This window comes from Oncorhynchus mykiss, chromosome 22, assembly GCF_057628025.1.
Source record: "Oncorhynchus mykiss isolate SJ-2025 chromosome 22, ASM5762802v1, whole genome shotgun sequence".
NCBI lineage: Eukaryota > Metazoa > Chordata > Actinopteri > Salmoniformes > Salmonidae > Oncorhynchus > Oncorhynchus mykiss.
Genome location: NC_143043.1, coordinates 29,419,288 through 29,444,808, shown reverse-complemented (window position 1 = coordinate 29,444,808; position 25,521 = coordinate 29,419,288). Strand labels below are relative to the sequence as shown.

At 45.1% G+C, this 25,521-nt stretch overlaps 1 protein-coding gene across 1 annotated transcript in view; it reads left to right on the top strand.

Annotated features, from left to right (window-relative positions):
- Window positions 1-25,521, top strand: part of LOC110501998 (uncharacterized) — a 106,284-nt gene that overhangs the window by 70,564 nt on the left and 10,199 nt on the right. Inside the window, exons 5-34 of the mRNA XM_021579872.3 lie at window positions 11,576-11,710; window positions 11,827-11,871; window positions 12,038-12,154; window positions 14,200-14,268; window positions 14,349-14,384; window positions 16,073-16,126; window positions 16,228-16,263; window positions 16,384-16,425; window positions 16,572-16,643; window positions 16,747-16,791; window positions 17,514-17,561; window positions 17,666-17,701; window positions 17,866-17,910; window positions 18,059-18,122; window positions 18,355-18,465; window positions 18,645-18,794; window positions 18,930-19,001; window positions 19,113-19,264; window positions 19,448-19,520; window positions 19,641-19,747; window positions 19,971-20,154; window positions 21,584-21,631; window positions 23,271-23,345; window positions 23,481-23,579; window positions 23,793-24,014; window positions 24,141-24,302; window positions 24,399-24,569; window positions 24,814-24,957; window positions 25,090-25,215; window positions 25,329-25,510. Coding sequence (XP_021435547.2) covers window positions 11,576-11,710; window positions 11,827-11,871; window positions 12,038-12,154; window positions 14,200-14,268; window positions 14,349-14,384; window positions 16,073-16,126; window positions 16,228-16,263; window positions 16,384-16,425; window positions 16,572-16,643; window positions 16,747-16,791; window positions 17,514-17,561; window positions 17,666-17,701; window positions 17,866-17,910; window positions 18,059-18,122; window positions 18,355-18,465; window positions 18,645-18,794; window positions 18,930-19,001; window positions 19,113-19,264; window positions 19,448-19,520; window positions 19,641-19,747; window positions 19,971-20,154; window positions 21,584-21,631; window positions 23,271-23,345; window positions 23,481-23,579; window positions 23,793-24,014; window positions 24,141-24,302; window positions 24,399-24,569; window positions 24,814-24,957; window positions 25,090-25,215; window positions 25,329-25,510 — 2,922 coding nt within the window. The remainder of the gene's footprint in view (window positions 1-11,575; window positions 11,711-11,826; window positions 11,872-12,037; window positions 12,155-14,199; window positions 14,269-14,348; window positions 14,385-16,072; window positions 16,127-16,227; window positions 16,264-16,383; window positions 16,426-16,571; window positions 16,644-16,746; window positions 16,792-17,513; window positions 17,562-17,665; window positions 17,702-17,865; window positions 17,911-18,058; window positions 18,123-18,354; window positions 18,466-18,644; window positions 18,795-18,929; window positions 19,002-19,112; window positions 19,265-19,447; window positions 19,521-19,640; window positions 19,748-19,970; window positions 20,155-21,583; window positions 21,632-23,270; window positions 23,346-23,480; window positions 23,580-23,792; window positions 24,015-24,140; window positions 24,303-24,398; window positions 24,570-24,813; window positions 24,958-25,089; window positions 25,216-25,328; window positions 25,511-25,521) is intronic.

Genomic DNA, 25,521 nt, shown 5'->3' with positions numbered 1-25,521 from the left:
CTTCTGTTTTATTGTTGTTTTCCAAATTCCTATTCCAACTGTTGAATTGGTTGCACCCCAAGCAGCCATGGTTTACATCCTGTGTGTTGCAGTATAAATGACAACTGAGTGATTGAGATTTACGTCACCAGCCCTGTTCAAGGGAAGAGGGCCCATGTTGTTTTGTCAGGACGATCTGTCTGTCTCTAATTGAGAACAGCGGTTGACGTTGGGACAGGACCGAGACCCCCCCGGTCAAAACAACCCTTGTACCCCAAAACCGTCTCACCCAAAACACCCCAGAATACATTCCAAGCTTTATACTTCCCTTGACTAGGGCTCATGTTGACCTTTGACATCTAACCATTAAACCTGTTTATGGTCATGTTGTTTTCGAATTCCTACACAATGCATACACATGCATCGATGACACACACACACACACACACACACACACACACACACACACACACTCCCCCTCTCAAGTGCAGTACTTGGTGGTCAGATACACGACAGACTCTAATCCACAATGACTAATCCACAATGAGCCACTTTATCACTCTGTGATAATGGGGTTAGGGAGTTTGTTTACATTGTTGTCTGACTTTGTTTACGCTCTCTCTGCTCCCTCCAGCTCCTAGGCCAGAGGTTCCCAAATAAGGGGTCGCGACCCAATGTGGGGTCACTTGATACACTACATGACTAAAAGTATGTGGACACCTGCTCATCAAATATCTCATTCCTAAATGATGGGCAGTAATATGGACTTGATCCCCCCTTTGCTGCTATAATAGCCTCCACTCATCCGGGAAGGCTTTCTACTAGATATTGGAACATTGCTGCGGGGACTTGCTTCCATTCAGCCACAAGAGCATTAGTAAGGTCGGGCACTGATGTTGGGCGATTAGGCCTGGCTCTCAGTCGGTGTTCCAATTCATCCCAAAATTGTTTGATGTGGTCGAGGTCAGGGCTCTGTGCAGGCCAGTCAAGTTCTTCCACACCGATCTCAACAACCATTTCTGTATGGACCTCACTCTGTACATGGGGGCATTGTTATGCTGAAATAGGAAAGGGCGTTCCCCAAACTGTTGCCACAACGTTGGAAGCACAAAATCGTCTAGTATATCATTGTATGCTATAGAGTTAAGACATCCCTTCACTGGAACTAAGAGGCCCAAACCATGAAAAACAGCCACAGACCATATTCCTCCTCCACCTAACTTTACAGTTGGCACAATGCATTTGGACGGATAGAGTTGTCCTGGCATCCGCCAAACCCAGATTCATCCATCGGACTGCCAGATAGTGAAGTGTGATTCATCACTCAAGAGAACACGAGTCCAATGGCGGTGAGCTTTACACCACTACAGCCGACACTTGGCATTGCACAGGGTGATCTTGGCTTGTGTGTGGCTGCTAAGCCATGGAAACCCATTTCATGAAGCTCCTGGCGAACAGTTATTGTGCTGACATTGCTTACAGTTTGGAAGTCGGTAGTGAGTGTTGCTACCGAGGACACAAGGCGGTCCCATTCTGTGAGCTTGTGTGGCCTACCACTTTACAGCTGAGCCGTTGTTGCTCCTAGACATTTCCACTTTACAATAACACAATAACAGCAGTTACATTTGACCGGGACAGCTCAAGCAGGGCAGAAATTTTACCAACTGACTTGTTGGAAAGGTGACATCCTATGGCAGTGCCACAGGCACAGGCAATCTCCATGTTTGTCTATGGAGATTGAATGGCTGTGTGCTCAATTTTATACACCAGTCAACAACGGGTGTGGCGAAATAACCAAATCCACTAACTTGAAGGGATGTCCACATACTTTTGTATATGTAGTGTATGAAAATGGGGTCGCGGGAGAATTTCCAAAATACTCCCCAAAAAAACAAAATATATCGCCTTCGTATCTCAAAATCATTGTAACCTGAAACTCTAAATGGGCCCAGATTGCCCCGATCGTGGGAAAAGACCACACTTGACTGTTGCGCTTGAATCGGAAGGATTAAAGTGCAACAGTCAAGTGGGGCCTTTCGAGCTGTCATGTGACCGAACACTACAGACAACGCATTCACAGGTCACTACGGAGGAGTTTTGGTTCCTGACTCAGAGGGAATAATACCCTGCCATCTCCCTCAGAGCATTAAAACTCATGGTACCCTTTGCCAGCTCATATATGTGTGAAGCTGGATTCAGCAGTGCTCTCGTCTGCATTAAGACCAGATATCAAAATGGGTCTGTGGACGAAAAAAGTTTGTGAACCCCTGTCCTAGCCCATAGCCCCAACTGTCTCGGTACACAGAACAAACATCCCTTGGACTTGAGTTGTTTGTGTGTTTGTTGGTTCTCAGTAACATGGTCAACACCGAACCTCACAGGTTACGACCTTATGACCCCACTCAGGCCTTGGGAAAGACATGGAGACTGTCAAAACACACTGTCAAGCTGAGAGACCGGCGATGATTGTGTTGTGACTGAATTAAGTGTGTGTGTGTTTGGTTTTACTCTCCTTGTGGTGACAGAAATCCTCACAAGGATAGTAAAACTAGGAAAATTCAGACAAATAGGAACATTTCACCAGTCCCCACAAGGAAAAAGTATATTTTAGGTTTAGGGGATAAGGTTTAGGGTTGGGATTTACTTGGCTCACCGCCCTCTAGCGACTCCTTTTGGCGGGCCGGGCACCTGCAGGCTGACCTAGGTCGTCAGTTGAACGGTGTTTCCTCTAACACATTGGTGCGGGCGGATGTTAAAGAGCGCAGTTTGGCGGGTCATGTTTTGGAGGACGCATGACTCGACCTTCGCCTTTTCCGAGCCCATTGGGGAGTTGCAGCGATGAGACAAGATCGTAATTTGATATGATGAAAAAGGGGGTAAAAAATAAGCGAACCGAACGTGTGTGCTAGCATACTCCCTTAAAATACCTTCCCTTTCACAGCCGGCCGTGACTTGGAGCCCCATGGGGCGGCGCACAATTGGCCCAGCATTGCCTGGGTTAGGGGAGGGTTTGGCCGGCTGGTATTTCCTTGTCTCATCGTGCTTTAGTGACTCCTTGTGGCGGGCCTGGCGCCTGAAAGCTGAATTCGGTCGTCAGTTGGACGGTGTTTCCTCCAACACATTGTTGCGGCTGGCTTCCAGGTTAAGCGAGCAGTGTGTCAAGAAGCAGTTTGGTGCAGGACTTCGTAATTTAAAAATGTACACGATAACTAGTCGTTGAATGACAACAATAACGTAATTGAAGAGTCCCTACTGTTGACCAATTACCGACAGCGGGGCGTAGACTTCGGCTCCGAACTTCAGCTTGCCTCCAGAAGAACATGTTCTGTGCCCAAACAGCCGAGTGCAAAACGAACAAAAACGTCACAAAATGTGCTCATAATATACAGTGCATTTGTAAAGTATTCAGACCCCTTATTCTAAAATGGATTAAATAAATGTTTTTCCTCATCAATCTACACACGATAATCCATAATGACGAGGGGCAAAAGCATTTGAAAAAACTTTTTTGCAAACGTATAAAAAAAACAGGTATACCTTATTTACATAATTATTCAGATCCTTTTCTATGAGACTCAAAATTGAGCTCAGGTGCATTCTGTTTCCTTAAATCATCCTTGAGACATTTCTACAACTTGGAGTCCACCTGTAGTACATTTTATTGATTCGACATGATTTGGAAAGGCAGACAGACACCTGTCAATATAAGGTCCCACAGTTGCCAGTGCATGTCATAGCAAAAACCAAGCCATGAGGTCGAAGGAAATGTCCGTAGAGCTCTGAAACAGGATTGTGTTGAGGCACAGATCTGGGGAAGGCTACCAAAACATTTCTGCAGCATTGATGGTCCCCAAGAACAAACTAGCCTCGATCATTCTTAAATGGAAGAAGTTTGGAACCACCAAGACTTCCTAGAGCTGGCCGCCCGGCCAAACTGAGCAATCGGGGTAGAAGGGCTTTGGTCAGGGAGGGGACCAAGAACCCAATGGTCACACTGACAGAGCTCCAGAGTTCCTCTGTGGAGATGGGAGAACCTTATAGAAGGACAGCACTCCACCAATCAGGCCTTATGGTATAGTGGCCAGGTGGAAGCCACTCCTCAGTAAAAGGCACATGACAGCCCGCTTGGAGTTTGCCAAAAGGCACCTAAAAGACTCTCTGATGAAACTAAGATTGAACTCTTTGGCCTGAAGTGTCACATCTGAAGGAAACCTGGCACCATCCCTACAGTGAAGCATGGTGGTGGCAGCATCATGCTGTGTTTTTCAGCAGGAGGGACTGGGAGACTAGTCAGGATCGAGGGAAAGATGACCAGAGCAAAGTACAGAGAAATCCTTGATGAAAGCCTTCTCCAGAGCGCTCAGGACCTCAGATTGGGGTGAAGGTTCACCTTCCAAAAGGACAACTACCATAAGCCACAGCCAAGGCAATGCAGGAGTGACTTCCCGAACACGTCTCTGATTGTCCTTGAGTGGCCCAGCCAGAGTCCGGACTTGAACATGATCAAACATCTCTGGAGAGACCTGAAATTTGCTGTGCAGCGATTGTCCCAATCCAACCTGACAGAGCTTGAAGATGATCTGCAGGGAAGAATGGGAGAAACTCCCCAAATACAGGTGTGCCAAGCTTGTAGCATCATACCCAAGAATACTTGAGGCTGTAATCGCTGCTAAAGGTTCTTCAACAAAGTACTGAGCAAAGGGTCTGAATACTTATGTAAATGTGAATTTCCACTTTCTTTTTTTTGTGCAAAAATGTCTAAAAACTGTTATTGCTTTGTCATTATTGGGTATTGTGTGTAGATCGATGAGGGGGAAAAAACTATTTCATACATTTTCGAATAAGGTTGTAATGTAACAAAATGTGGAAAAAGTCAAGGGGTCTGAATACTTTCCAAATGCACTGTATGCACTAACTCTTTCGGCTGGGAAGCATGCATCCCCAGGATCAGATCAATTGATCACTGAGAATAATTAGGCTCTGCAGGTGTGTGTGTGTGTGTGTGTGTGTGTGTGTCTCTTCATGTATGCCATGACTATCACTAGAGTCCTATTGTTTTATTATTAAAATAGAAAATGATTACAGTACAGGAAGAGAGAGAGGGAGAGACAGCGAAGAGGTGGAGCGGGATAAAGAAACGGGGACATAACTACTGTCCTCACTACCTTCTTCCACTCCTTTTACCATCTCTATCACTGTTTTATATTTTTTCTGCACACAGAGCACCTTTATCAGACCATTATATTTAGTTGGTAGATTAGACTTTGTGTAGTTTCAAACAACCAACAACCAAAACACGCTGGTCTGAGTAACGCTCTGATTCCCTTTTTCAACTCCGACATGGGTATCATTGTGAACACTTTATTGTTGTTATTTTTTAAACAGTCATCAGCCAGAACACCCTGCATCAGACAGAACATCCTGCATCAGACAGAACACAGTGCATCAGACAGAACATCCTGCATCAGACAGAACACAGTGCATCAGACAGAACATCCTGCATCAGACAGAACACAGTGCATCAGACAGAACACAGTGCATCAGACAGAACACAGTGCATCAGACAGAACATCCTGCATCAGACAGAACACAGTGCATCAGACAGAACACAGTGCATCAGACAGAACCTCCTGCATCAGACAGAACACAGTGCATCAGACAGAACACAGTGCATCAGACAGAACCTCCTGCATCAGACAGAACACAGTGCACCAGACAGAACACAGTGCACCAGACAGAACACCCTGCATCAGACAGAACACCCTGCATCAGACAGAACACCCTGCATCAGACAGAACACAATGCATCAGACAGAACACCCTGCATCAGACAGAACACAGTGCATCAAACAGAACACCCTGCATCAGACAGAACATAGTGCATCAAACAGAACACCCTGCAGAAGACAGAACATCCTGCATCAGACAGAACACCCTGCATCAGACAGAACACCCTGCATCAGACAGAACATCCAGCATCAGACAGAACACCCTGCATTAGACAGAACACCCTGCATCAGACAGACCACAGTGCCGCAGACAGAACATCCTGCATCAGACAGAACACAGTGCACCAGACAGAATACCCTGCATCAAACAGAACACAGTGCACCAGACAGAACACCCTGCATCAGACAGAACACCCTGCATCAGACAGAACACCCTGCATCAGACAGAACACCCTGCATCAGACAGAACACCCTGCATCAGACAGAACATCCTGCATCAGACAGAACACCCTGCATCAGACAGAACATCCTGCATCAGACAGAACACAGTGCACCAGACAGAACACCCTGCATCAGACAGAACACCCTGCATCAGACAGAACACAGTGCACCAGACAGAACACAGTGCACCAGACAGAACACAGTGCACCAGACAGAACACAGTGCATCAGACAGAACACACTGCCTCAGACAGAACACCCTGCATCAGACAGAACACCCTGCATCAGACAGAACACAGTGCACCAGACAGAACATTCTGCATCAGACAGAACATCCTGCCCCAAGTCAGCCTCTTATCTGACTGTGTGCTCTGTGTATATGATGGAGAGATTAAAGGAAGTGTGTGTGTGTGTGTGTGTGTGTGTGTGTGTGTGTGTGTGTGTGTGTGTGTGAAAGAGAAAGAGAAAGAGGTGTGTGTGTGTGAGAAATAGTAGGTTTCAGAGGTACATTGCATGAAAGCACTTGTTCTGAGTGGTTATCACAGATCAGACTCAAAAATGCAGAGTTTGGCGTGCTCCCAGGCAGAGTTACCAGATACAAAGTACGGTATGCATCATTCACATAGTCACTCTCAAATAGCATAACTCCTAGGAGTAGAACACATTTGAGTTTTCTTTCACAGTAAAATTGTCTCTCACTTAAACACTGGATGGTAGAAGAGAGCAGTTTTTCAGTATGCATAACTTTACAAACTCAAGAAGATGCACGTCTCACCCTGGTGGACATACATTGATACTACAAAGTCTAAACAAGGTTTTGGGTGTTTCCAGTTCACTCTGAAGGTATGCTAGCCCACACATAGACCTCTTTATTATTTATTTCATTTATTAATAAGACGAGGTCTAATTGCATTCCATAGTGAATGTGTTCGAGAGAACTCACAACCAAATCTGTAACTGTGTAGCAGCATGTGTTCTACGCCTCAATGTACACTGTACATTATCGAGTTGCAACCCCCCCCCCCCAAGAACAGCCTCAATTCTTTGGGGCATGGCCTCTACAAGGTGTCGAAAGCATTCCACAGGGATACTGACCCATGTCGACTAAAAGTGCTTCCCACAGTTGTGTCAAGTTGCCTGGATGTCCTTTGGGTGGTGACCCATTCTTGATACACATGGGGAACTGTTGAGCGTGAAAAACCCATGAGCATTGCAGTTCTTGACACAAACCGGTGCACCTGTCACCTAGTACCATTCCCCATTCAAAAGCACTTAAATGTGTTGCCCATTCACCCTCTGAATGACACACATACCCAATCCATGTCTCAATTGTCTCAAGGTCTAAAAATCCTTCTTTAATCTGTCTCCTTCCCTTCGTCTGCACTGATTTAACAAGTGACATCGATAAGGGATCATAGCTTTCACCAGATTTACCTGGTCAGTATATGATCTATGTCACGGAAAGAACAGGCATCCTTAATGTTTTGTACACTCAGTGTTTATCCGTAGTCGGTAGACAGTTCTTCTTGATAGGTTGTCCATTACATCACTAAGCGGTGCCCAGGAAATAATTCAATCCAATTGTTAGATGCTACCACCCCACCCCCCAAATCAAAACCAAACATGGATGTCCATGTTTACGTGCAGACACTCCATTCTACTTCTTGTCTGCTTCCTGTCTGTGGCAGCATTGAACCAGGAAAAAAACAGCGGGTGGGGTGTTTCGCTTCCTCTTCCGTCTCTGGTGCCCGTACAGCAACTGACTAGTAAGGACAAACAGGTGTGAAACACAGACAGTTGTGCTCACACAAAGTGAGAACACAACAGGAAATCCATGTTTGATTTTGATTTGGAGGGTGCTGTTAGCAGAGACGGAAGAGGAAGTGAGACATGCCACTCCTTCGTCTTTTCTGGTTCATATACAGTCAATGAACCAAGTAGACCAGATCCAGCTGCTATTGCATTGGTGTCTATGGGAGAGCCACCCCTTAAGTAGACCGGAATTGTGACTCTTTTTTTCATTGGTAACCGGCCTGAGTAAGACATCTTCATTTATCCACCATCTTTGGTGTTATCATCTAACAATTGGATTTAATATCCCTCACCCTGACCCTTGCCTGGAATCCATCTCTCTGCTTCTTTACTGTTCCCCCAGAGTGGAAAAACTGTTTCTCCATGTAGGTTGTTGTAATAAAACCATAAAACACCACCGGGTGGAGTCTCACCACCACTGCAACATGTTTAGCTGCTGTAGTTGTTTTATATCATTTGACATTGTTGTGGTGCTTTCACCTCTATTCAACACTAAAGCCCTGTTACCGGCCTATAAGGGGAGTGAATGGCCTTTCCATGTTCTTTTTACAACAACGGTGTGTCTAAAGTGCCAGTGGTGTAAAATACTTAAGTAAAAATACTTTAAAGTACTACTTGAGTAGTTATTTTGGGTATCCTTTCACAAATTTTACTTAACTACATTCCTAAAGAATATAATGTACTTTTTACTCCACTACATTTTCCCTGACACCTAAAAGTACTCGTTACATTTTGAAAGCTTAGCAGGACAGGAAAATGGTCCAATTCACACACATAAAGAGAACATCTCACTAAACATACATGCTTCATTTGTAAATTATGCGTTGGAATGTGCCCCTATCTATCTGTACATTTACTTTTTTATTTTTTTGGTTTTTAAACAACTAATTCACTGACGTCAGTTCAACTATTTGACCGTCAGTTCAATCATTTTAATTCTATTTGGTTCAAGTTTTTTTCTGTGAGCTCAATGTGCAGTTTCAGTAAAGATACATCAGATCAAGCCTGATCTGTGAAATGTAGTAGGAAGTTGTCGTTTCCAACAGGCCAATATTCTACATAGTTAGGTGCAGAAAACGTGGTAATTAACTACAATGACCATAATCCATTGCACGCCTGCTTAAACATGCCCAATTTGTGTGGAGCAGACATGGAGACGGCCCATGTACGCTCGGGGTGCACCACACAGTGAAACACCGCTTCCCATTCATTTTCAATGGAAGGAAAGCGGTGAGAAGCGGGTTGTACGAGGAGAGAAGATAGAACCCGGGATCGACATGATCTAAGTGATTCATAGTTGGTATTCAGCAAACATAAAAGTATGCCTTATTTACTTTGAAGAACTACTAAAATAGCGCTATAGAGATGAGATGATGACTTTGAATTAAGTAATAAAGTCATCAACTAAAACAAATATTTTATTAAATTAATGTACATTTTTTATTTATTTTTATTTTACCTTTATTTAACCAGGTAGGCAAGTTGAGAACAAGTTCTCATTTACAATTGCGACCTGGCCAAGATAAAGCAAAGCAGTTCGACAGATACAACAACACAGAGTTACACATGGAGTAAAACAAACATACAGTCAATAATAAAGTATAAACAAGTCTATATACAATGTGAGCAAATGAGGTGAGAAGGGAGGTAAAGGCAAAAAAAGGCCTTGGTGGCAAGGTAAATACAATATAGCAAGTAAAACACTGGAATGGTAGTTTTGCAATGGAAGAATGTGCAAAGTAGAAATAAAAATAATGGGGTGCAAAGGAGCAAAATAAATAAATAAATTAAATACAGTTGGGAAAGAGGTAGTTGATAGGGCTAAATTATATGTGGGCTATGTACAGGTGCAGTAATCTGTGAGCTGCTCTGACAGTTGGTGCTTAAAGCTAGTGAGGGAGATAAGTGTTTCCAGTTTCAGAGATTTTTGTAGTTCGTTCCAGTCATTGGCAGCAGAGAACTGGAAAGAGAGGCGGCCAAAGAAAGAATTGGTTTTGGGGGTGACTAGAGAGATATACCTGCTGGAGCGTGTGCTACAGGTGGGAGATGCTATGGTGACCAGCGAGCTGAGATAAGGGGGGACTTTACCTAGCAGGGTCTTGTAGATGACATGGAGCCAGTGGGTTTGGCGACGAGTATGAAGCGAGGGCCAGCCAACGAGAGCGTACAGGTCGCAATGGTGGGTAGTGTATGGGGCTTTGGTGACAAAACGGATTGCACTGTGATAGACTGCATCCAGTTTGTTGAGTAGGGTATTGGAGGCTATTTTGTAAATTACATCGCCAAAGTCGAGGATTGGTAGGATGGTCAGTTTTACAAGGGTATGTTTGGCAGCATGAGTGAAGGATGCTTTGTTGCGAAATAGGAAGCCAATTCTAGATTTAACTTTGGATTGGAGATGTTTGATATGGGTCTGGAAGGAGAGTTTACAGTCTAACCAGACACCTAAGTATTTGTAGTTGTCCACGTATTCTAAGTCAGAGCCGTCCAGAGTAGTGATGTTGGACAGGCGGGTAGGTGCAGGTAGTGATCGGTTGAAGAGCATGCATTTAGTTTTACTTGTATTTAAGAGCAGTTGGAGGCCACGGAAGGAGAGTTGTATGGCATTGAAGCTTGCCTGGAGGGTTGTTAACACAGTGTCCAAAGAAGGGCCGGAAGTATACAGAATGGTGTCGTCTGCGTAGAGGTGGATCAGAGACTCACCAGCAGCAAGAGCGACCTCATTGATGTATACAGAGAAGAGAGTCGGTCCAAGAATTGAACCCTGTGGCACCCCCATAGAGACTGCCAGAGGTCCGGACAACAGACCCTCAGATTTGACACACTGAACTCTATCAGAGAAGTAGTTGGTGAACCAGGCGAGGCAATCATTTGAGAAACCAAGGCTGTTGAGTCTGCCGATGAGGATGTGGTGATTGACAGAGTCGAAAGCCTTGGCCAGATCAATGAATACGGCTGCACAGTAATGTTTCTTATCGATGGCGGTTAAGATATCGTTTAGGACCTTGAGCGTGGCTGAGGTGCACCCATGACCAGCTCTGAAACCAGATTGCATAGCAGAGAAGGTATGGTGAGATTCAAAATGGTCGGTAATCTGTTTGTTGACTTGGCTTTCGAAGACCTTAGAAAGGCATGGTAGGATAGATATAGGTCTGTAGCAGTTTGGGTCAAGAGTGTCCCCCCCTTTGAAGAGGGGGATGACCGCAAGGAGTCCAAGGAGAGAAGGGCGACCGGGGCAGAGGAGGCTTCATCGGCCCCAAGGGTTCTGTGGTGAGGAACATTGACTGGAGAATTCTTCACTAGAGATCTCAGACTCTGGCTTAAATAAATGATGGTTAATACGTGATAAGCATTAATGGGCAGTCACTACCATCATGGGACTTTTATTAATTGTTTTATTCAGTGTTGTTACAGCATTCAACCCACATAATGCAGAGAGCATTTCATTTTTTTTTTTATATTGAAACCGAAAATATTTTTTTAACAACGAACCAAAACTGAACCGACCTCAAAAAGCACTAATCGCTCAGCACTAATATTTATCATTCTCCATCCCTTGATGTGTTTCATGTCTCCTTTCTTCTGTTGATTAACATGTCTCTCTCCTCCTCCTCAGGGCCAACCTGGTCCTCTTGGCCCGCAGGGACCCCATGGGCCTCCAGGGGGCCTAGGGGATCCAGGAGTACAAGGAGTCCAAGGAGAGAAGGGCGACCGGGGCAGAGGAGGCTTCATCGGCCCCAAGGGTTCTGTGGTGAGGAACATTGACTGGAGAATTCTTCACTAGAGATCTCAGACTCTGGCTTAGTAGTGTGTCCACCCATCAAGTGTTGGTATGGACTTGTATAAGTGTTTTTCATTTCTCCTCAGGGGATGACTGGTGTTCCTGGGTTTTCTGGATCTGACGGTATTCCTGTAAGTGGGATAATATTGGGATTTTTTTTCTCCGAACAAATAAATAGCAGACACACCCATGCCAATAAATAATCTATTGTTGTCTTGTTAATACTGTAAGTAGTCTTAATACAACATGCAATGATGTTGTAAAGGTTTGTCATTAACTCCTCCATATCATCTCCAGGGCCATCCAGGACAGGCAGGGACTCGTGGGAAACCTGGAGCAGACGGGTGCAACGGAACACACGGAGATTCAGGGTTGTCAGGGAAACCAGGCTACGATGGCCAGCCCGGGTATAATGTACGTATGAACCCAGTGATGTCACCAGCAGTTGCGATTTTAGTATGTACATCTTGGTGGGCAAAAAAAAAAAAATATGTTTTACATGTATGCCAGCAAAGCCACTACTCAACACAACACTAAACAATACATTAATTGCACTATAATGGTGACAAACAGTGCCCACAAACTGTTGGGGCCTACATAAAGCTGTCCCAACAGCAGAGTCCCAACAGCAGTCCCAACACCTTACCACTACTACACCTGGCTATCAGCGGAGCCTTGTCTGGCAGTTCATTCAGCCTCATTTACTGCATTTAAAAAAACATAGCTGATATGGCTGACTTGCTGAAACTAATGTGGTTTCTAGTGACAATTGAGATGTACAAGCTATGGCATAAGGGGACGACGAGCGGATAAGAGGCAATCCGTAATTTCGATTAAGTGAGCTCGGACGGACATAGCCAATATAACTATTTGTTCATTATTTTTTAAATATACAGCGACTGAATTCAGAACATGAGGTGTCCTTACAGTATTCTCCCTGTACACCAAGTCAGAACCGTAGGATAAATAAAGGAGGCTTATAAGCAGACAATGAAAGCTCTTACAATATTTGATTATTACATTTCTCTAAAACAGGCTATAGGCTACATGTGCACCACCAAGTCAGAACAGTAGGTGAAATTAAGAGGGAAAAGGGACCAAATTATTAGGGTGAGGCACCTGGGCTACTAACATCTTACTACACAACATACACTTAGTATTACTTTCTTAGCTACAGTATACATATCTCCCTGGTATATTATATAATTTATGCAGCAGCGTACCAAACATTTTTGGACTCGCCTTGCTGTGCTGTGCTCACTTGAACAGGAAGGTGGCGCGGCGGTCCTTCATAGGCACATTTTGTCATCAAACTTTGTCATCAAAGTCTGTCATTCTCTGGATTTATGGTGCTTTCAAGACAACTGGGAACTCAGAAAAAAACAAGGCGGAAACATGATGACGTCAGTGATCTTCAGGTCGAAACTGTAGAAAGAGGCCCCGAGTTCCCAACTTGCAATTCCGAGTTGGATGACCATTCAAAACATTTTCTCCCAGTCGGAGCTAGTTTTTTTCAGAGTTCCCAGTTGTCTTGAACTCACCGAGGTCAGATTTCCCAGTTCCAAGTTTCCAGTTGTTTTGAGCGTGGCAGAAGTCATGCTGGATAGACAGTAAGGCTGCAGTTGAATGTTTATCTTAAGCTTGGAAAAGAGACCCTTAAACCCAGACTTGGGACCACACACCCACTCCACTGAATAGCAGGCTAGTGATTGCTTTGCAATGCTTGCAGTTAGCCACTGATTCCTTCCAAACCACTAATTGTTGAATTTGCGAATTCCAATTTGTTGTGCAATGTTTATGGCTGATGAGCACCGATACGTTTTAACTAACATTTCTCGTCATCATTTCTCTTCTTATGACAAGGATTAAAAAGCATTTGCCAGTAGATTGTCGACTTGATTCATGATGATGACTGCTAGCTTGCCAATCAAAGCTACTGTAGATATAATGTGATTTGACGTAATTTTATCTGTGGCCAATGACCTTGACCCTTCTTGGATGGGTACTTCTAATGTAACTCTATGGCAGCACCCAAGGGGCTTGCATTTTCAAGCTCTTCCCTTAGATTTGGCGGTGACATAGTGTCCCCATGAGTGACAGAACACTGAGCCAATCACTGTGTAACTAGAGAATATTACCCAATTATTACCCAATCACGGCGCAACTAGAGAACATTACCAACCCCTACACTCCGTATTTTCCGCTGGCTGCCCCACCACCACAGAAAGCACTGAGCTAGGCTGAAACTGAGCTCTGCTAAAAAGGTGTAGTTCTAAACAGGTGGGCAGAGCCCTGAAAGACAGGTCACCAGAGACGTTTGTAGAGATATCAAGGATTCCACCTTGTAGTCTGAGACGTTGAATAACTCTGTCTCCTTCATTTTATTTTTTACCCCCACCCCTTCCTCTCTCTCTCTCTCTCTTTATTTCTCTCTCCTCTCTCTCTCTCTCTCTCCACAGGGTCAGGCAGGCAGAAAGGGACAGAAGGGAGACACTCTGGAGCTTAGTGTGTTCATGGAGCGGTTCAGGGTAAGAGAAGAGGGTTAGAGAACTGTGGGATAGACCTGCTATCAGTACTACAGTATTATCAATGTGTGTCTTTTCTACAGGGAGATTCAGGACAGCCCGGATATCCTGGATTTGTTGTAAGTATGGCGCCGCCGCCTTTCCCTGTCACTCTGAAGTTATGGTACAAGATAGCCAGCGTCATTATACTATATATATACACTGCTCAAAAAAATAAAGGGAACACTTAAACAACACAATGTAACTCCAAGTCAATCACACTTCTGTGAAATCAAACTGTCCACTTAGCAAGCAACACTGATTGACAATAAATTTCACATGCTGTTGTGCAAATGGAATAGACAACAGGTGGAAATTATAGGCAATTAGCAAGACACCCCCAATAAAGGAGTGGTTCTGCAGGTGGTAACCACAGACCACTTCTCAGTTCCTATGCTTCCTACGGAGTCTACAACCCACACAAGTGGCTCAGGTAGTGCAGCTCATCCAGAATGGCACATCAATGCGAGCTGTGGCAAGAAGGTTTGCTGTGTCTGTCAGCGTAGTGTCCAGAGCATGGAGGCGCTACCAGGAGACAGGCCAGTACATCAGGAGACATGGAGGAGGCCGTAGGAGGGCAACAACCCAGCAGCAGGACCGCTACCTCCGCCTTTGTGCAAGGAGGAGCAGGAGGAGCACTGCCAGAGACCTGCAAAATGACCTCCAGCAGGCCACAAATGTGCATGTGTCTGCTCAAACGGTCAGAAACAGACTCCATGAGGGTGGTATGAGGGCCCGACGTCCACAGGTGGGGGTTGTGCTTACAGCCCAACACCGTGCAGGACGTTTGGCATTTGCCAGAGAACACCAAGATTGGCAAATTCGCCACTTGCGCCCTGTGCTCTTCACAGATGATAGCAGGTTCACACTGAGCACATGTGACAGACGTGACAGAGTCTGGAGACGCCGTGGAGAACGTTCTGCTGCCTGCAACATCCTCCAGCATGACCGGTTTGGCGGTGGGTCAGTCATGGTGTGGGGTGGGGTGGCATTTCTTTGGGGGGCCGCACAGCCCTCCATGTGCTCGCCAGAGGTAGCCTGACTGTCATTAGGTACCGAGATGAGATCCTCAGACCCCTTGTGAGACCATATGCTGGTGCGGTTGGTCCTGGGTTCCTCCAAATGCAAGACAATGCTAGACCTCATGTGGCTGGAGTGTGTCAGCAGTTCCTGCAAGAGGAAGGCATTGATGCTATGGACTGGCCCGCCCGTTCCCCAGACCTGAATCCAATTCAGCACATCTGGGACATCATGTCTCACTCCATCCACCAACGCCATGTTGCACCACAGACTGTCCAGGAGTTGGCGGATGCTTTAGTCCAGGTCTGGGAGAAGATCCCTTAGGAGACCATCCTCCACCTCATCAGGAGCATGCCCAGGCATTGTAGGGAGGTCATACAGGCACGTGGAGGCCACACACACTACTGAGCCTCATTTTGACTTGTTTTAAGGACATTACATCAAAGTTGGATCAGCCTGTAGTGTGGTTTTCCACTTTAATTTTGAGTGTGACTCCAAATCCAGACCTCCATGGGTTGATAAATTTGATTTCCATTGATAATTTTTTGTGTGATTTTGTTGTCAGCACATTCAACTATGTAAAGAAAAAAGTATTTCATAAGAATATTTCATTCATTCAGATCTAGGATGTGTTATTTTAGTGTTCCCTTTATTTTTTTGAGCAGTGTATATATATAACTACTCCGTATCAAAAATGACATTGCACTCTGACATTCTATCTTTCTCCATCCTCCCTTCTCTCTCTCAGGGTCCTCAAGGTTACCCAGGTCGGTCGGGCTACAGAGGACTACCAGGACCACAGGTTAGGGGTGTGTGCGTGCATATGAATGTGTTGTACCATATACACACTTCTGTGTACTAGATAGATACCCAATCATTATTCTGGTTTGTTTCCTGACTCAGGGCCCATTAGGGTTCCCTGGCCTTCCTGGACCAAAGGTAAGGTTCTCACATCAACATTTGTACTATGTTTCATCTCTCATAAAAATAAATGGCTAGTGTATGAGATTAAAATTAAATAATAAAGATGGGTTTTAACCTGGTGTGTTTTCTGCTCAGGGCACCATGACCAAAGTGTTGAAGGGGGTCAAAGGAGAAGCGGTATGTGACTGCAGGGACAATTGTATGTTTCAAATAGTTTTATACTGCCCAGCACTTAATGTGTTTGACTTCAAAAAATAATGATTGTCAATGCTGTCCTCATCTCAGCTGTATGATTCTCACTGCACTTCCCTCTCTCACCACAGGGTGAGGCTGGACAGCAAGGTCCCCCAGGGAACTCCACCCATCCTCATACCAGCCCACTTACCGGACCCTACGTCAGTACAGCTCCACACTTTAATATGTTGAAAAATAACAATAAATATTTTGATTGTGTGTGAACTGAATCACTCTAACAATGTTCTGCTTTGTCTCCTCCAGGGCAGAAAGGGTGAAAAAGGGTTGAAAGGTGAAACTGGAGTTGAGGTAAGTGACCTCACTTCTCCTGTGGTCTCTATAATACCATGTTCCATCTTGACTGGCTGCATCATCGCTTGGTATGGCAACTGCTTGCCATCCGACTACCAGACCCTACAGAGGGTAGTGTGTAAGGCCCAGTACATCACTGGGGCCAAAATCCCTGCCATCCAGGACCTCTATACCAGGCGTTGTCAGAGGAAGGCCCTAAAAATTGTCAAAGACTCCAGCCACCCTAGTCATAGACTCTTCTCTTTGCTACCGCACGGCATGCGGTACCGATGCATCAAGTCTGGAACCAACCGGGCCCTGAACAGCTTCTACTCCCAAGTCATAAGGCTGCTAAATAGTTAGTTACATAGCTACCCGGACTATCTGCATTGGCCCATTTTGCACTAACTTTTTTGTCTCATCACATACGCTGCTGCTACTGTTTATTATCTATCCTGTTGTCACTTTATTCCTAGTTATAGGTACATATCTACCTCAATAACCTCGTACCCCTGCACATAGACACGGTACTGGTACCCTGTGTAGCCAAGTTATCGTTACTCATTGTGTATTTATTATACATTTTATTATTACCTGTTATTACTTTTCTATTATTTCTCTATTTTCTTTCTCTCTGCATTGTTGGGAAGGGTCCGTAAGTAAGCATTTCACTGTTAGTCTACACTTGTTGTTTACGAAGTATGTGACAAATAAAATGCGATTGAATCAATACTTATCAGGCTGACAACAAAGGAGAGACTGGGATTATGGGGATGCCTGGGCAAAGGGTTAGTATCACACAAACATTATACTGTACAAATTACACATACATTATTATACCTTATTGAACCCTTCTTTGCTGCTTGTTGAATATCCTTGTGTGTTCTTTCAGGGTGTCCCTGGTCGGGATGGAGAGCAAGGACTAAGGGTATGTTTGTGTGGCATAACAATGCCAAGATCTCCATATTATTGCAGTCAGTATTATGTGTTGGTCTTTGTGGGCTAATAGAGATGTTACAGTTGTATATTTTGTGCTCTTGATGGAGCTTGACACCTTTCTCATAAACTCTCTCCCGCCATCTTTCCCTTTAGGGGGACCTTGGAGAACCAGGATTTAGGGGCAGAGATGGCCAAAAGGTGATCCTACAGTTGATACACACATCAAAACACTGTGATACTATCAGATCTTGATCTTGGACAGTGGTCCATTCTAAACTTTCATTCAAATCCGAACACGCAAGCTATATACATGTGGTAGATTTTAACAGATGGGGATTATTTTTAGGGTGCCATCGGAGAACCTGGGGAGTTGATCTATTATGAAGGTCCCTCAGGAGGGCCTAACAGAGGTATGATTAGCCAATCAACTCATCAATCACTTTTCTATCAGCATCAACTATCTATCAACTATCAATATATAGTATCGTCTTTCTCCACGTAGTCAGCCTTTCATTGAAAATGATGTTGAACATTAAAGACTAGCTTGTAGAGTTGTTATAATATATTTCTTACTGTTTTATTGTTATAATACTGATTTTTATATTGCTACTGATTGATGTCCATGTTGGGGTGGGGATGTAGTTGGTCCCCCTGGACAGCTGGGACCCCAGGGAGAGATGGGTTTGCAGGGGGAGAAAGGTCTGCCAGGCCGGGCTGGACCTCCTGCTAGGAAGAGTGATAGTCAAATACAAGGTCAGTACCAAACCCTTACTTATCTAGTCAGAGGCCAGTAGTGTTAGAAGGTTTTTTACACTAGTTACAGTGATGTAGATCTATTGTACTTGTTAATATGGTATAATAACAATTCTTATAATTGTATTGTTAACAAGTTGTGCACTGTTTTATCTCCCTTATCCCTCATGCGCCAACAGTGGAGTACCTGTGGGGTCCGTTCGGGGAACCGGGGGTAAAGGGAGAGACGGGCCCACCTGGAGAGCCAGGTATCCCTGCTCTCAGCCCCGGACCCCCAGGTATCGGCGGAATATCTGGGTTGAGGGGCCCACCTGGACCACCAGGATCATGTGAGTGTGGACATGAAAGAGATTCATATGGATATTTTATTAAAAGGTTGTTTAGTATGATGGAATGATATTAAAGGAATTGTTGTGAGTTTTAAATGTGTTTCTTAATATGTGTATGTGTCAAAATATCTGCAGGGGCGGACTTCTACAAGGGATTTGCTGGGTCGAGAGGGCGGCCAGGCTCTGCGGGGAGAAAAGGACTGAAAGGTTAGAGTGTGTGTTTATTCAGACATGTAATCCGGGATGTACGTTTGTGCGCTGAATGCTCACATGTTATGTCTTACAGTACAGCTGATCTGTGTTGTGTATGTGTTTTAGGTGATCACGGGTTGTGTGAGTGCAACATTGTCCACTCTCCTCCGGGCCTGCCTGGCCCTGCTGGTAGCCAAGGCGACCCTGGAATGAGTGGCGAGTTTGGTCAGCAGGGCGATCCAGGCGAGCCAGGACCCCGAGGTGTCATCGGACTGCCTGTAAGAACAACTAAAACCACCTCAGCTTGACAACGTCTACCTCGTAAAAAATATCACACATCACTTTCAGTAGGGCAACGTTCATCTTAAACATTTCTCTTAATATTTTTTTTCCCTCTCCAATTCTCTCTCACTGGCTTCCTATTCCCCTATTCCCCTGTCCCGTATTTCTTTCCTCCATAGGGGTTCCCTGGTGCCACAGGACAACCGGGTCCAAAGGGCAGGAAGGGCGAGTTAATTTGGGCCAAAGAGAAAGGTGGAGCATTTCTTATTCTTTCTTTTCACACACTTGTATATCCTTTATACATTGGTGAGTGTGAGACACCATTAAGCAAGTGTATGTGTAAATGAGTGCGTTTGTGTGTGAACTATACAGGATATGCTGGGGACCCAGGAGACCCGGGTGCGACTGGTGAACCAGGATTGCAGGGCTTCCCTGGGCCAAGTGGGATCAATGGATTCCCTGGGAACCGTGGTCTTTCAGTAAGTGGCCTACTAGTGCAACATAATACCCACTAAAGACCCATTCTTGTCTTTCCCACTACCTACTTTCTCATGGATAACCTGCTGTTCAAGCACCTCAAACACTTTCTACCTGATAATGTGTCTATAATATTAGCTGTTCAAGCCAATGCAGCTGTGTAGATCTTTAGCATTACAGGGAGGGATATGTTCTGAGCTATCTGTCCTGTGTTCTCTGTTCTAGGGGGACGCACCTGAGGGACTCACTGGAGAAAAGGGTTATCCTGGCCGGTCGGGTCTCCCTGGGTTGTTTGGAGAGATGGGAGAACCGGGACGGGTTCTAGGTGCCACTAAAGGGGTCAGAGGGTTACAAGGCGATGATGGGGAGCCGGGTTACGCTGGTGTCGAAGGTCGAGCTGGAGATCCAGGTGTGTTACCCTCTCCCTCTTTTATCTCTCTTTCTCTCGCTGTCTTTCCCAATCACTCTCTTATCTCTCTTGAACTTTCTCATTATTTTCTTCTCTATCTACCCTCTCTCCTCCTCCGTTAATTGTGGGGAAAACAGAAAGACTAGTTGTAGTAGGGGGTGGCAGGTATCCTAGTGGTTAAGAGCATTGGGCCAGTAACCAAAAGTTCGCTGGTTTGAATCCCCGAGCCGGCAAGTTGTAAAAAATATTAAGTTCTGCCCTTGAGCAAGGCAGTTGACCCCAAAAAACAAGTGCTCCCCGGGTGCCGATGACATCGATTAATGCAGCCCTCGATACCTCTCTGATTTACTGCATTCAGTCGTGCAAGTGACTAGGTATCCCCTTTCCCCATAGTTGTAGACTCCAAGGCCTTGTCATGAATGGGTTGTGTGTCCAGAGATGGGCAGGATTTCTGTTACATGTATTTCAATTACTTCTGAGTATTTTGAGTCATTTGTATTACACTGGGCTGAACTAGGGCTCCCGAGTGGTGCAGTGGTCTAAGGCACTGCATCTCAGTGCAAGAAGCGTCACTACGGTCCCTTGTTCAAATCCAGGCTGTATCACATCTGGCCGTGATTGGTAGTCCCATAGGGCTGCGCACAATTGGCCCAGTGTCGTTCGGTGTAGGCCGTCATTTGTTCTTAACTGACTTGCCTAGTTAAAATAAAGGTTAAAACATTTTTTTTTTAAACTTTCACCCTGCATTGGTATCAGAAGTCTGATGGCACTATGGTGTGATAAGAGTACCTGCTAAATTAACTAAATATAAACGTAGAATGTAAGTCAGAATGTAAAAATGAACAATTGCAAAGCATGCTTAGTATTATTGTAATGAGTTCTGCCCAGAAACAAGGCCAATCATAATACCCAGTGTGATTTGCAGTTCATTTTGGTACGTTCATATTCACACATATATTTACATTTTGGTTATATAGCAGACACTCTTATCCTGAGTGACTTACAGTCAGTGCATTCTAAGGTAGATAATCAACAACACATCACAGTCATAGCAAGTAAAACGTTTCTGTTACCATTACTGAGAATGTTGTTGCTGTTCGGGCCGACTACTTGCAAATGTATTTCTGCATTTGAAAATACAAAATACATGTATTTTTAAGTTTATTTTGATACATTAATATTTATGGTATTTTGTAATTGTATTTTCACATTTTTGCCCATCCCTGCTTGTGTCCATGATTGAAATGATGCTTCCACTTTCCTCATCTCTCTCTCCAGATGAGCCCTGATGCAGTCTGTCTGCATCACTCAAACCAGCCCCAACAGTGCTTGTATGAGATCATGCTTGAGCTTTTCTAACCCTTATGTTGAATGTCTCTCTTTTTCTTTCTCCCTCTCTCTTTCCAATCGCTCTTATTGCCATTGAAAGGAGTGTCTGGCTGTAGTCCGAGAGGAGATGGACGACTGAATGACAAAGGTAGCTGGAGTAACAGCATTTTCATTACATTAACCTTTCTCTACTTTTCTACTGGTGCTTTGCTTCCGTAGCCTTTCTGTCTTGGGTTTGTTTACAGTCAGTGAGTATGTTTACATGCACACAAATAATTTGATATTAAACTGATTATGGTAGTAAGCCAAGTATTGCATTAGTCATGTAAACACTTTACTCGGCTTAACTTAATCAGCATAAGGTCATAATCAATGTAAGGATACGCCAATTAAAAAGACCTGGTTTTCTAGGCAATCTTTCAAATTATTAGGACATGTAAATGCCTTAATCAGAGTAACAATGGTGCATATATGCTCTGCGCATGTGCTTGCACAAGCAGTGCGAGCTTCCTTCTTTTGCGCAAATGAAGTGAGTTCAGAAAGAAAAGTATTCATCTTAGAAATAGTTTTCACATACAAACTGTATACTGTATGTCCGAACTCAGAATCAAATATGCTTCACAAAAATAACATGGTCGCAGTGGTAGAACGTTTATTTTGATTGGTGATTTTCTGCATTTATCAAAGTCCCACCAGGTGGCCTGATTTGAAGTCCCACCAGGTAGCCTGATTTGAAGTCCCACCGGGTAGCCTGATTTGAAGTCCCACCAGGTAGCCTGATTTGAAGTCCCACCAGGTAGCCTGATTTGAAGTCCCACCAGGTAGCCTGATTTGAAGTCCCACCAGGTAGCCTGATTTGAAGTCCCACCAGGTAGCCTGATTTGAAGTCCCACCAGGTAGCCTGATTTGAAGTCCCACCAGGTAGCCTGATTTGAAGTCCCACCGGGTAGCCTGATTTGAAGTCACATCGGGTGGCCTGGTTTGAAGTCCCACTAGGTAGCCTGATTTGAAGTCCCACCGGGTAGCCTGATTTGAAGTCCCACCGGGTAGCCTGATTTGAAGTCCCACCAGGTAGCCTGATTTGAAGTCCCACCAGGTAGCCTGATTTGAAGTCCCATCAGGTAGCCTGATTTGAAGTCCCATCGGGTAGCCTGATTTGAAGTCCCATCGGGTAGCCTGATTTGAAGTCCCATCGGGTGCCCTGATTTGAAGTCCCATCAGGCAGCCTGATTTGAAGTCCCATCAGGCAGCCTGATTTGAAGTCCCATCAGGCGGCCTGATTTCAAGTCCCATCAGGCAGCCTGATTTCAAGTCCCATCAGGTGGCCTGATTTCAGATGTGTCCATGTAAACAGGATTAGTAGGGAAATCATTCTTCAAAGCATGAAATGTTTAAATCAAACTAGCATATTAATCTGACTATTCACAATAACCGTATTATTGTGTGCATGTAACCGTGCTCACTGTGTATAGAGTAAGAGTTAAGTTCACTACTATTTTGTAACTGGTTTCTCCCGTCATAGTCTTGTCTTTGGTTAATTGGCTAATATGTATAAATTATTTTATCTTCGCTATGCTCTGATCCACAATCCACACTGGGCAACAGTATCGCCGAACCAAGGCAACAAGCAGGCAAACACACAGAAGTTTCCACAGATATGTACAGTATGAGATGTGGAGTAGAGCTTCATTAGACAGTAGTGAAACAGCAGTTATAAAAGGAGGACCGTTCTCATCGTAATTATTGATACAATCTAAATATGTCCATTGTGTGTTATTTTTACTCAGGCGATTGTGATGCCGTACCCGGACCACCCGGTATGCCAGGACCACCAGGACCCCAAGGGTTAGTGGGTTTCCCAGGTAACATTTCCTTTAAGTTCAGTTTGAGCTTTAGATTACAAAACTGAAAATGTGTCACATGCCCTGCATGGTCTTTTCCTGTCAAGATCCACATTTATGATTAACTTCCTGTATGTCCTTTTGTCTGTGCTTCAGGCATCCCAGGTCAAAATGGATTCACAGGTCCACTTGGAGATGACGGGGCCAAAGGAGAGATAGGAGAGCAAGGCATAGGAGGGTCTCCCGGACAGCCAGGTAATCATGTTGCTGCTTTAGCTGTAATAGTAGTCTTTTTGCTCTAGTTACAGACACATAACATCCGATCCCTCTACACAGGTACATTTACTCTCACTTGTAATGGATACACTATAGAGTACTATAGTGCTTTAATAATTATTACATCTTAGTCCAGGTTCTAACCTCCTACCAGCTGATGGTGATAGTTCTGATGGTCTGGTCCTCTCTCAGGTTTCACTGGCCCCCGTGGAGACTTGGGTCAGCCCGGCGCCAAGGGTAAACCTGGAGATCAAGGTCTGCCAGGCCAACAGGGCCGGGACGGGGAGTCCGGGGAAAAGGGACCACACGGAGAGATCTGGGGAGCGTCAACCGGACAAACTGGAGAAGTGGGTCTTCCTGGAGAGCAGGGACCTAAAGGTTTTAGCGGAGAGCCTGGAAACGAGGGCTACCCAGGTGGGCACTACCATAACGTGCCAGTGTACTGAAGTTGACATTCAATAAACTACAATGTCTCCACCTTTTCAAGAGTGGTAATGTATAGCTATTGTAATGGCTTCTCTCTCTGCCCGTCTCTCTCAGGGATGGGTGGCATGCCTGGGATGATTGGGTTCAAGGGCGACGTGGGTCCTTCAGGTCTACAAGGGGAGCAAGGAAGACCGGGAGATGCTGGGAAGTACGGCTGGAAAGGTGTACCCGGACAGGCGGGAGTCCATGGACCAACAGGAAGCATCGGACAACCAGGTCAGACACACAATTCTCTTTTTGAACTTTTTTTATTTGCTTTGAAGAGGAACTCTTTGACTCACAGCTAATACACTGTGTATTGGTATCTTCCAGGTTTGAGCGGAAGCAGGGGTGATCAGGGCGACCCTGGCGCCCCGGGGCCAATAGGACTGAAGGGGACACCAGGGGAGTTTGGAGGTCTGGGTGCTGAGGGAAACACCGGACACCTGGGTGACCCTGGAGAGCCAGGACCTACAGGACACTCTGGCCTGCCAGGGTTCAAAGGTGACTTACTATACACATACTATACTCAGTGGAGTCATGTTCTGTCCAATGTTCTAATTATAGAGTTCGTGGTCATATACAGTATGATCATACTCTGATCACATTCCACGTCATTTCCCGATGAAGAGTTGATATGAGGATACAATGTCGCACTGGAGTTTTGCAGTGAGTAATGCTGAAATATATAATAGCCACATGCTGTAAGGACGTTCCTCCTGATCTGTGATGTCACTTCCTGTTCCAGGTATCAAAGGTTCTCGTGGCATGTCAGGGTTTGGAGGTATGCCCGGTGAGTCGGGCCTGAAGGGCTTCTCTGGACAGAAGGGAGAGGATGGCATACCTGGCGGATTTGGACAGAAAGGAATCATGGGCGACTATGGTTCAAAGGGTGAGACTGAACTGTCAATTAGAATGATGTGTCTTTCTGTGCTCTACCACTCTCTTTCCCTGTCTTTCTCTTACTCTTTATCAGATCCTTCTATCTGATTGGACACTCACACTTAAACCAGCTGTCTCCTAGGTGAACGTGGTCTGAGTGGCCTGCCAGGCGAGAAACCCCTCATCCCTCGTCAGATCATCAATGACATGAAGGGGACCAAGGGAGAAGATGGAACCCTAGGACAAATCGGATTTACTGGACCCAGAGGTGATTCATATCCTCCCGCTCTTCTTTATTCACATACTCTCATCCTTCTCTCCTTTTAATTTCACTCCTCTCATTCTCATCCCTTCTTCACCTTCCCCACTTCTCTTCTACAGGTCCGAAAGGTTTTCCCGGAGTTCCGGGTATGGAGGGCTACCATGGCGTTCCCGGAGACCCCAGCGATGAGAAGGGTTTCCCAGGCAACCCAGGGGCGCAGGGACTTCCAGGGCCAAAAGGAATGCCAGGTCCGACTGGATCAAACGGAATCAGCGGCTTTCCTGGGATGTCTGGTCATAGGGTGAGACCATG